Source organism: Glycine soja, chromosome 6 (assembly GCF_004193775.1).
Source record: "Glycine soja cultivar W05 chromosome 6, ASM419377v2, whole genome shotgun sequence".
Classification (NCBI taxonomy): Eukaryota; Viridiplantae; Streptophyta; class Magnoliopsida; order Fabales; family Fabaceae; genus Glycine; species Glycine soja.
In genome coordinates, this window is record NC_041007.1 from 10,416,244 (window position 1) to 10,429,534 (window position 13,291).

At 30.9% G+C, this 13,291-nt stretch overlaps 1 protein-coding gene across 1 annotated transcript; it reads left to right on the forward strand.

Moving 5' to 3' along the window:
• Positions 1-10,942: 10,942 nt before the first annotated feature.
• Positions 10,943-12,906, forward strand: LOC114414322. Its single transcript, XM_028378597.1, has 9 exons — positions 10,943-11,004; positions 11,209-11,333; positions 11,430-11,509; positions 11,684-11,762; positions 11,865-11,952; positions 12,033-12,171; positions 12,275-12,429; positions 12,511-12,631; positions 12,730-12,906. Exons 1-9 carry the CDS (start codon positions 10,943-10,945, stop codon positions 12,904-12,906), a joined length of 1,026 nt encoding a protein of 341 aa, XP_028234398.1.
• Positions 12,907-13,291: the final 385 nt, after the last annotated feature.

Consider the following 13,291-nt stretch of genomic DNA (forward strand, 5'->3'; position numbering starts at 1 on the left):
TACTGAAGTTTAACTTCACATATTCTCATCCGTAATTACAGTAAAAATAATTACAATTGTACTAGTTATTAAAAAAAATTAATTTGTATATTATTCATAATTTCATAATATTAACAATGATACTTTACTTATAAATATCATAACTCCTAATATATAATATTCAAAATGTTAAACATAAAAAAACCATAGTGGCTACAATTAAAAACTAAATTATACTATCAATCAGTATAATATTGATTTTTAAATTATATATTAATCAGGATCAAGTCAGGATAAAACAACTCAAACTTACGCTTTAGGTTCACTAAAAAATGTTTCATATATTGATAAAAAAAATCCTATATGTTAATAAAAAGACCTAACAAAGTAAAAATTTTCTTTTAAAAATTGCTTTAGTCTTATTTATTAATCATTATAATAGTATATCTTTTTTATTACAGTAAAAAAGTTTTCCAACAAAAATTGTTCGATACAGTTTTATCTATTTTTAGTCTATTCAATTATAAATTATTTTTACACCAAGGTCAGTTATCAAAATTAAATGAGCTGATTTTGTGTGTTAGTCGACCACAATAGTCAAAACATGTCTCGATAGTCAAAAAGTATTCATAAAGGCACTTGTAGACTACTCATTGATGAAGTATTTACATTTGTAGTAGTAAGTAAAATTCAAACTTGCATACAGTTATATTCTTTTCTTTTCTTTTTTTATCTGAATCCAACTATATATATTCTTATAAACTCTCATTATATATAGCAAGTAAAGTATGCATGAATTTTTAGGATATATCCTTAATTACATTTGATCGAAGCTCCTACTTTCTTCTTTTCTAGTATTTTTATATTGTTTCTCCGCTCCATTTAGAAGTTTTAACATAACAAAGCATAACTGATGGGAAAAAAAGGAGTGTGGACTTTGCTCCGCAGGCAGTTATTCATAAATTTGAATTGATTGAAATTAATTTGAATTAAGTAAATTTTTTCTTTGGGTCATACTCAAATGGAACTAAATAATTCGTTGAGTTTTAAATTGAATGATGAATTTTAATATTTAAACTTGTTGATATGTCGATTTTGTTAGTATAATCGTTAATTTGTATTATATTATTATTGTTATATATTTTTAAATTTAAAAATCAATTACCAATTTAACTAGAAGAGAGTCTTCTCTTATTTTCTCACTCATTTGATTATTTGATAATATTGAAATTTTAAATTATATTTTTGATAATTTTAGTTTTTAGATGGTTAGGCATCATGGTGTGATAGTTGTTTATTATATTTAATTTTTTAAAGCATGTTTAATATAGTATGTTAACATATATGATGGTGTGATTCTTTCCTTAAGCTTTTCTTTCACTATTTGACTATGTAATAATTATAATTAATATATTTAAGTTATAAAAATATGAAATTTTAAAAATAATAGACAAATTTAAATATTTTGATATGTTTATCTAATCCAACCAAACATATTTATTAATATGTTGGTTTAAGTTGAGTTTTTTTTATCTTGAAAAATTAATCCAAATTAACTCATTTAAATTTGATTAAATTGGATTATGAGTTTAATCAAATTTAACCCAAATCGACCTGTGTATATCTTTAGTCTTGTGATCATATGTTTGGGAGTGAATTCATCAAGCAATCCAAGGTGAGACATTGGCTTTGGTTGATGAGTGATATCGAGTTTTATTGTTTTCTTTGGTCCAACTAAAATTTATGACAAAAAAAAAACAATTAACATAAAGGATTGAATATATTTTCCATGATACTCTTTTAAATTTTACATATATTATTTATTATTTATTATAAGTTATTGAAAAAAATTTATAAGTTCACTCACATTTATAATTTTCAATAAATTATATCTATTAATTAAAAGTGTTAGAAAGAGCTTGTTTAAGAATGTGTTGCTAGCCATTCTCATCAATTAAATACTTATAATAACTAAATTGCATTAATTAAAAATGAGAAAAAAATAGTTAAAATATTTTAATCAGAAACTGACAGCACTTTAATTTGTTTTGGTGATTATACGTGGAATTGTAATTCAGGATTGAAATATGTGCCGTGCAAGTCATCCTGTGAATTATCAGCCACTCGTAATATTAAAAGGTTAATTACTAAGTATGCTAAGTTAACCAAAAAGAATATTACAAAGGAAAGTAAAGATCAATCGAAGCCGAATGCTGACGTATATGTATATTCCTAAGTCAAATTGAGAACTAGATTTGTACCTACCTTTGGAATATAAAGGAAAAGGTGAAAAAGGAAAGAGAATGGAACTCAATATGATACTTGTTCTAGTCAAATATGAAATTCTATGCATTTGCTTAAAGGTTCGGTGGAAATTTTGGCTTATTCTGACATTGCTTAAACGTTAATGCATTAGAAGAAGAACCACATGTTTGAATTGAATCCGAGGTCAAATAGGAAAAGCAGAGTGGTCTGAGAATCATGCAGAATGCAGAGTCGGTGAATGCGGTCAATAGCTTCATTTAACGGTCCACATTTACCCAAACAACCCTAACGGACTAGGTCTCTCATAAAGGAAACCGAAACTTTATAAAATAAGGTAGTAAAATAAAGAGCAATCTTTTGTTGTTGATGAAAATAATGACCAATCTAGTAAATAAGCAGAGTGATTTGGCTTTGTCATGCAAATGAAATGAACCTTTCTTCAAATTCCTTGAATTTGATCCGCCAAGATTTTTCCATGAACCTTCCTCCACCATTTTTATTACTTGCTTAGTCAATGAGTTTGTATTCTTTTCAATTAAATAAATTCAGCATTGAAACTTCCCGTGGGATTCTCTGTCTCATGCAGATGGCATTTGCAAAAATGTCTTTGAAGAAGCGACAGCATTAAATTTAATTTCAAAGGAACAGTTCTCTTCTCAAAAGTACGAATGCAACTAGTAGCAGATAAAGAAAAAAAAAACGAAGGTAACTTGTAGCTTCCGTGGATAAAATTAGAAGAAAATATGATGGTTGCTTCAATATTATTGATGAGACCATAAAGTCGAATAACCCTTCTATTCGGAAAGTATATTTCAAAAGAGGAAGTAGGATGTAGGACTTTGTTACGTGATAATTGTTTAATAGTTATGTAGTGTAGGACAGTGACATAATTAATTATGTACATAAGAAATTATACAGGGCAATTACATATTTAATTATTTAGATAAGTAGTTTCGTAGGACAGTTACATATTTAAAATACAGTGATTATGTATTTTCGTTTTTTATTAGAGTAGTATTGTTAGGAGAAGGGGCAGAGTAGTGTTAGGCAGTTCAGTGTATGGAGATAATATTTGTAGGAGTTTCTAAACTCTCGAGTAGCAACAGATTGTCGTATTCTCTGTAATTTAGTATAATTTAATCCTATTTTGTAACATCTTACAGGTATCACCGTAAATACATACATGACTAACGCGAAACATAAATCTTACGTAAAATAAACCTCATAAACTTGCCAACATGGCAGCATCTTCTAGTGGCATATTGCAGCCCTTGCATGTTGAAACACAAGTATGGAGAATATTTTATGGATTTTATCACACGACTACATAATTCAAAAGGGTATGATGTTGTATTAGTAATAGTGGATTTTTTTCCACAGCAAACAACTTTTATTATTACTATGAAAAGGTAATTTTCACTGCCAAAAACCTTATGGAACTTACATAAGATCAAACTAGAAATTATTGAACCAGGGCCCCGATTGATTAATAGGCATTTGAATTCTACATCTTCTTATTTATACCATTCATCTTTCATCACATTTTAGAATATATATATATATATATTTTGGAACCTAAAATTATATTTTGAAATGGACTCTTTAAAATATATTAAGAAATATTGAATATTTAATAGTGGAAATGCAGAAAATACTACTACAAAAGCTTATTTTTAACGATGTTAATGCTGATAAATTAACATTAATAATTTTAACATTTATTAATAATTGATGTTAAAAATCCTTAATAACAAAGTATGTTTTGTTTTTTTAGTAGTGAAACAAATGTCATCCTACCATCAATCTATCTTTCGAGCCCAAACTAGTCGCGGGTCCACTACCCAGTCCATTCTACAAAACTGAACCCCCCCTGTTCAAGAGACACCCCATCGTGAACCCCTTGTCAGTGCATGAGCATATATATAGTTTGAGGGATCCATACACCACACATTTGCTTTGCACCAACTCCATGCATAAAACCGAAAACCATCCACAATGGCTTCTGAATCCCAAATGGCATTTTTTTAAATTATAATCTTATTTTTTTACCTATTTTTTAAACTAATTTATACATATATATTTATTGTGAAGTAAAAATGAAAAATAATAAAATAGAAACTTTGTAACTATTTTACTAGAATAAAAATATTTATTTTTAATTTCTACATAAAAGCCTTAAAAACAAATAAAAATGAATAGAGAATATAATATTCTAAATATTACACGTGTATTGTCGTATTCCATTGGTGCATTACAATGGAGTCCAGGTGTTTTTGACTTAGTTGTATCATTGTGTGTCTCAGGAATAAAGAAGGCTAGACTACATAGACTATAATTGTGTTGGAAAATAGTAAAGCATACAAACAACGTACCATTTCATGCACATTTGAAGTGAACTACGTTGAAAATCATCAATGGAATGATTACTATTTAGTATTTAGTAGTAATATTTGGCCGTTATTATATTCTCTATTCTCTTTGCTTACACACTTTTTCCTTTTCAATTTATTTTTTAAAAATGTCCTCTTTTAGAAATTACACTCCCTGTTAATGGAAAAATCGCCCACCCCCAAGAAAACCTCACACAACCCAATTCTTATTTCAATAGCCTTCTTCAACACTTCCAACAGCGATGCCATCAACATATCCTCTCCAGTCCAACATCCATTGAAAAAATGTCAGGAGTCATGACCAATTTGGCTATGAATAAAAAAAAAGGCTTGTTCCCAAATCTTCATATTTCGAAAATGTCCCTTGGAATAAAGTGTAGTGCAATCAAGATCTTCCCGTGACCTTGAATATGAAGAAATCTATAATCTCCGTAAATCCTTAACCTTGTGAAAACACAGCAATTTCGGAGTTGCTTGGAGGAGGAGCAATTTGGGATTCAAATTGTCAATCGACCTTTCACGAGTTGGGGGGCTTGAGTTCCCAATTTTTAGTCAACGCGGCACAGAATTTAGATTTTATTAATTGACAGGAATTGTTACATTTTGATTCTTCAACTAATGTAATATAACATAAGCAAGAGAGTAAAAAGAGCCGGAAAAAATTGGGTCTCTTTTAATTTTGTTGAAAGTTTGAGGCTTTGTGCTAGAATCTTGATGGGATTGTCAAGCTTTCTTGGGGTGGGTGATTTTTCAAGAACTATCGAAAGGGAAGTGTACTTTTTGAAAAGAATATTTTTGGAAAATAAATTGAAAATGGAAGTGTGCAGGCAAAGAGGGAGAGTGATATAGCAATTGCCTAATATTTTTACACAAATTAAAAAAGATAAGTATTTCAAGATAGTAACATTTATCAGGAGAAAATTTTAGTAAATGTCAACACCCAAGACCTTCACTCAATGCTCCCAATACCCTGCCCTGGGAGATCGAAGGAGAAAAGAAACCACCAAGACAAGTTGATATTGAAGAAAAGAGAGGAAGCAAATTAGAAGGATCAGCTTACATGAGTGTGCACCTAAATCTTAGTTTTTTCACATCTACAGAATGTGTGGTTCTTCTCAAGTTTGTATTTTTTTCACTTCATTTTAGATTTGTGAAGCTCAAAGTATAGTTATCTTGCTATTTTATTATCTAGGTTATTCTTTTCTTTTCAAGTTTGTATGTTTCTGATTTCAGTAATGTTGTGTTCTGGTGAGTTCCAACATAAAGCATTAAAACAATCCGACTCTAAATCTTTGCTTTCATATTGTAAATTTAACTGAAAACCTCTTTATCCAAGTATATCAGCCAGAAATTTTAATGTTTTTTTTTTTAAGAATAGGCAATTTCAACCTAACGCAATATATCATGTATATCACCTATTTAAATTTGAAAATCAGGTATGGCTCGTAGAATTAATTTAATTGAGGAGATTAATGATACAAAAGAGACATGGAAACTAGCGGTCAGAATTACAAATATGTGGTTCTTTCAAAATCCTTCAAAAGGAGGTTTTCTAGAGATGATTTTAATGGATGACAAGGTAACCCTACATTCAATAAATTATCAACTCAAATTGATTAAATATTATATACGCAACAGGAGCCCTTAAGACTGATTTTTTTTTTGCTCATGTTCTTAGGGACTCAAGATGGGAGCTGCAGTGAAACATTTTGACTTTGAAAAATGGAAAAATCCACTCAAATAGAGGAAAACTTGTATTATTCAGAACTTTGAGGTACAGTATAATCTTGGACAATATAAGGCATGCAAGCATCCATACTGGTTATTCTTTATGAGAGGAACAGTTGTAAAAGAACACGAGCTTCTTGAAATTCCTGAACATGTCTATGATTTTACTACATTTGAAGAAATTTTGTGTGGATAAGCTTCATATGATGTGTTAGTAGGTAATTTTTAATTTGCATATTAATCATTATAGAATAAAATAAGTTGGTCTTTCTTATGAAGTAACACAAGTAAATTTACTATGTTCATGCAACTAATTTGTTAATACTTTTTACAATATCTTCTTATTTGTTAATACTTTTTCCATTGACTTCCTTTTCACGTGTTTGCCTTACTATTTTTATCTTAGGAGCAACACCCTTAGTTGCACTCTATGGGTTGCAAATGCAACGCAGTTGTCAAATTTTATAGAAAAACATGAAACTGAACCTATCGTTATAATCCTAAGACTAGCCAAGATAAAGGACACAAAAGGCTAGAATAATGATTTTTAGTTTATTTTCTTACCTGTTTGACAACAGTAGCTTCGACATGGGGAAAACTAAATATCATTTTCGTCTATTAGGTAAATATCCTATTAGTATCCAAAGCACCTATGGTTCAAAACTTCTCATCAATCAAAATATTGAAGAGATCAAACAATACAAGAACAGGTAAATGAATTTTTTTATAATAAATGTTAATAAGTTATAGATAATTTGTTTTAATGTTCTCATAACATTTTATTTTATTTATTTCATATGGTTCAAAGTGCAGAATGGACTCAGTCCCTGTTTGTGAATCACTTAGTCAAGGCACCTCTCAGATTTCATTATTCTCTGAAGCTTCTACTGCAGACAAGTTTTTATTAAATGCTCAAGTCAAGAGTGTGATGGAAATAAATGAATTAGATTGGGTATGGATTGTAGTTGTTGTTTACGTAGTCTCAAATCTCAATTTAGTTGGTGGGGTCTTGTATTAAGAATTTAACATAGTGCTACATTTTATTTGTCAATTAGGAATTGTATTGTGTCACACTTGCAAAAATAGAGAATTTTTTTGTTGCAAATGGTTGGAGCTAAGAAGCATGCTCTAGGTACACTAGTAAAGGTGATCCCAAAACAACACCATATATTTTGCCCAGGTTGTGGAAATCGTTAGTCATGCAAATATCAGATGATGAACAAACTATAGATTCCATCAAGTTAAAATTACCATCTGATGAGGTTTGAAGCTTTCACGTTTTTCGATAGTTTTTCAAACCTGTAGAAGTTCTTCTTTCTATTATGCCCGCAGTTCACTACTTGGGTTTTCTATATATGTATCGTTTAAAAAAGTTATTTTGGTTTTAAAACCTGTAGAAATTCTTCTTTCTATTATGCAGATTTTCTGTAGTTTTATTTTGTTGTAATAAAGTATAATAAAAAAAATACTAAAATGCATTCAAATGCATAATGGTAACCAAAATAATAAATAAATTATGGAAATATCCTCAAACTGAAGAATAATTGTCAAACGACAACTTCTAGTCACAGTTGAGAAAGTATATCTAGACTCCTTTCTCAGTCTTCCCTTTTCGGTGTCACTTCCACCGAGCAAAATTGTCCAAGACAATTTACTATTTTCTTTTCTCTTCCACTCCCTTCTTCCCTTTCCTCTTTTGCATGTTGGGTCTGATTTGCAAGTGGTCATCGTCGTCCCATCTTCTTTCCTACAACCCAAACCATCGTCGTCACACACAAGACCATGACATCACTCCGCACTCACCTCGGCGTCGGAACCGAAACAAGAAAAAGGAAACGAAGAAGAGAGGGATGAGGAACCCAAATCGCCACAAAGGCTACAACAGTGTTTTACATTAGTTTCGGCGATTCACCCGTGATGCTGGTGATAGTTGAAAGAGGACTAATCTGGTATGACGTATGAAGCATCGACACCCCGACACGGACACTGGACACAACACAGACATAGACACATAAATACTTGTAATGTTCAAAATATAAAACGTAATACGGGGTGTTGTGTCGGTGTTGAACACTAACACGAATTTGTGTCGGACACCAGACACGACAAGGAGCCGAGATGTCCTGTCCGTGCTTCATAGGGTATGAGGGATATACAATATAATTGTGCACATTAGATGAATCCAATGATTATTAATAATGTTGCACGATGTAACTGTGGCATGTTAGAAGTCGTACATTTATGATTTTCTTACATGCCCATTCATATAGCTGACACCATCGGATGCTTATACAACTGATATACATTAATTAATGCTAATATATATGCTCGTCATGTGCCTCCATCTCCTTTTTTTTTTTTCCACCTTAATTCTCAAAATTCGGATGCAATAACATTATAGGAGGGAGGGATCAAGTAATTTCATCATCATTATTATTTTCTTAAAATCTAACAATGTAATAAATAATTAATCTTAATGATTAGATTTAAAATAACTTGATCTATTATAATTATGTTATATATGTTTATGTACTAAATTTGTCTTGAGTTTAGACCGTCTACACTCTACATGCATGTTCAAGTAGATGAATGAAATTCGGAATGAAAGTGGGAGATAGATGCTACGAAGAGAAAAAAAATCTCTGTAACTTTTTTTTCTATCCTCTCTTGGTTATGTTCTTTAGGCTTTAGTGTGAAAATAAAAAGAGATTTGGTTTGAATTAAAAGAAATTAGGCTCACGGTGTTTCACGCGACATGGTAACTAAGATGCAGAGTTTGGAAGTAATTAAAATAGTTTAGTGAAGGAAATACTACATTACTGAATCGATGATGATCTCGGTTTTTTAATTTGATTTTTTCAACGTATAGATTATCTGGCTCTTGCTGTTCGGTCATGTTCAGATTTTACTGAATTTTTCCATGCTTTTATTTTTCAAATTACGGCTTAGAGAAGCCAAAATGTTGTGTTCGATACGAGTCAAAGTGAGGGGTGCAAAAAATTAGTGAGAAAGCATGACTTTCAATTGTTCTGTTACCAGTAAAATGAGCTAGGAAAGTTGTTGAAATACGGAGGGCCAACACATTTTATTTTCACTCCAAAAATGACATGAAATGCAATGATGAAAATGTACAGGAAGCTTGCGATTTTCATCAGATTCCAAAACTATCCTTTATCGAGAAGGACTCGTGAGAGAGAGGATACCATTTTTTTTTTGTTTTTACTTTTGAAGCATAGTTGATAAATTTCGTAGGCAGGAGGTACATTTGGCCAATCATTACAGGAAAGAAATCAGTCCAATGGCATTGTTGATTTCAAACAAGCTCTCACAAATAAAACTCTTCCCTGGAACTACACGTGTCAACTCTCTCTGGTTATTGACCTTTGTGTAGGACAGTGTAAAAACCAATGTGTTAATTCTTAATGAAGCAAGCGTACGTGTGACGCGATCAGACATCGTAGTATTTTCTTTTATTTACGCATAAAAACAGGGTAATCAACAGCAACACTCGCATGCCAAGTAAGAATTTGAAATTTGAAATATAAACCATTTGAACATGATACCAACTCCGATTGATGGATGCTCTCTTTTTTTTCAGCTTCAAGTAGGAAAGTTTTAAAATTTCTAAGGATTGTTGCTCCAGCCTTCTAGCAGGTTTCTAAGTCTTTATATTTTTTAATATATGAAAACTTTCTTCATGGTGTGGTTCTTCTTAAGTTTGTAATTTTTCATTCAATTTTAGATTTTTTTTACTATACACTTCATTTTAGATTTGTGAAACTTAAAGTACGGTTGTCTTGCTATTTTATGGTGGTTCTCTTCACGTTTGTATTTTTATGATTTCAGTTAAATTTTGTTCTGGTGTGTTCCAACATAAAAGCACTAAAACAACCTGACTCTAAATTTTTACTTTCATTCTGTAAATCCAACTGAAAACATGCCTATCCATATATTTTAGCCAGAATTTTAAATGTTCTTTTAAAGGTCGTGCAATTTCAACCTAACGCAATAATATATCATGGATAGTACATTCAGCTTTACATGGCATGCATGCTGACAATCTGATAAAGAACACATCGATATTACATACATATATACACACCCTGGAACCATTCTGTTATCTATATCCTACAATACATAGCAAAGGAAAATAACTTTCTGATAATGAGCGCATAGCTAGCTATATTATCATGTCATCAACTTGGTAACCATTCTTTATCGTATAAATATACATTCTTTAACAGAAAATATATCTTTATCATATAAAGATACATTCTTTATCCGATAGGCATGCTTATCCTCAAAAACATTGATTTGTTTATTTTTTGGATGTATTATATCTGCATCTACCACATAATGTATCATATATTTAATTAATATTTAATAATGATATTAATATTAAACACAAATTAGTAATCGTTATTTATCATCCACACCACTCTTTATCAGAATGTATTATATTACCCCTTATTAACACAAATCTATTTAATTAGCTAGCATGATATCCTAAAGGACTGCGTATTTAAATTGAAAAACAGATATGGCACGTAGAATTAGATTAATTGATGAGAATTACAAAAATGTGCTTCATTCAAAAGACTCCAGAAGGAGGTTTTTTGGAGATGATTTTAATGGATGAGAGGTAATCCTACATTCATTATGGAGCCCTTATGGCTTTTATTTTTTTTGCTCATCTTCTTAGGGACACAAGATCGGAGCTACAGTGAACATTTTGAATTTGACAAATGGAAAAATCAACTCAAAGAGAGGAAAACTTATATTGTTCAGAACTTTGAGGTAAAAAATAATATTGGACAATATATAAGTTGTGCAAGCATCCATACAGGTTGTTCTTTACAAAAGGAACAATTGTAAAAGAACATGAGCTTCTTGAAATTCCTGAACATGTATATGACTTTACTACATTTGAAGAAATATTGAGTGGACAAGCTTCATCTGATGTGTTAGTAGGTAATTTCTAATTTGCATATTAATCATTATAGAATAAAATATGGTGTATGTTTTTGGGGGACAATTTTAGATTTATTATCTTCTTTTTTTAAGCAGATGTGATTGGTCAGTTTGTTGACATAGAGCAAGAACGCTATGATAATCCAAAGATGGTCATTCATATGAAGGACCCACGGGTAAATATACCATGGTTCATACAACTAATTTGTTTTAAAAAAATTACATTGCCTTCCTATTTGTGTTAATACTTTTTCCTCTGCCTTCCTTTTCACATGTGTTTGCCTTACTAGTATTTATATTTTAGGAGCAACATCCTTAGTTGCATTCTATGGGATGCATGTGCAACGCAGTTATCAAATTTTATGGAGAAACATGAAACTGGACCTATCATTATAATCCTAACACTAGCCAAGATAAAGGACCCAAAAGGTTGGAATAATGATTTTTAGTTTATTTACTTACTATCTATTCTTGGCAATATCAGTTTCAACTTCAATATGTGGATGGCTAAATATAATTTCGGCTTATTAGGTGAATGTCCTATTATTATCCAAGGCTCTCATGATTCAAAGCTTCTCATCAATGAAAATATTGTAGAGATCCAACAATATAGGAACAGGTGAAAGACTTTTTTTTTTTGTAATAATAATATTATGTAATAGATAACTTGTTTTAATGTTTTAATCATTCAAAGTGCAGATTGGACTCAGTCCCTGTTTGTGAGTCATTAAGTCAAGCCATCTCTCAGATTTCATCAGTTTTTGAAGCTTCTACTATAGACAAGTTTTTTGTGAATACTCCAGTCAAGAGTGTGATGGAAATAAATGAATTTGATCGGGTATGGGTTGCAGTTGTTGTTTACATAGTCTCTAATCTCAATTTAGTTGGTGGGATGTTATATTTAGAATTTAATATAGTGCTATATTTTGTATGTCAATTAGGAATTGTTTTGTGTCACACTTGCAAAAATAGAGAAATTTTTTGTTGCAAATGGGTGGAGCTACGAAGGATGCTCTAGGTGCAATGTTAAAGGTGATCCCGAAACAACATATATTTGCTCAGGTTGTGGGAAAAGTAACACAGGAACAGTTGCAAGGTGATTATTATTAGGCTATTTTGTGTATACATTTTTTACACTTAGACATTTGTCTGAGAGTTTCCTTTATTTTTCCCACAGGTTTAGAATAGAGATTCTAGTTTCTCAAGAAAAAGAGTGTGCAGAGTTTGTGTTATGGGACAAAGAGTGTGTACAATTGTTGAATGTAACTGCTGCTGAGCTAAAAAAGCAATTGATAGATGTATGCAGACAGTAGCATACTTGTGTCAATGTATGTGTAACTAATGTACACTTTTTCTTTATTCCAAGTTTCTAACCTTTTTCTCTTTGCACGTGTAGGATGGTGAGGTCGATCCATTGGCTTTTCCTGAAGCTATAGAGTGTATTTTGGGAAAGATGTTAGCTTTCAAGATAAAAGTGCAGCCAAGATGTCGAAAATCATTTGTCATCCAAATATCAGATGATGAACAAATTATCGATTCCATCAAGTTAAAATTACCATCTGATGAGGTTTGAATTTTCTGAATAAATCTGAGTCAAAATAGAAATTATATATCCTTTTAAAATTTTCCATTCTATACTTAGGACACCACCACCACCACAAGTAACATAGAGAAGGTGATGTTGAATGACACTGATTTGTATGATACTGCAAGTGAAAATAGAACAAAATTGATACTAATATTCATATTCTATATATAATAGATTATTAGATTGTATTGTGTTCTAATTGTTATATCTTTTAATTCTACTGCAATGCTTATCTGCATCATCTGATTTTGATCCAAAATTTATCGATTACTTAACTCCTGCTAATAGGATATCAGCTGAGGCACAATTTGATGATAATGTTTCTCAACATTTGACTTCATGTCAACTTTCCTCTACCAAGCTAAGAAAG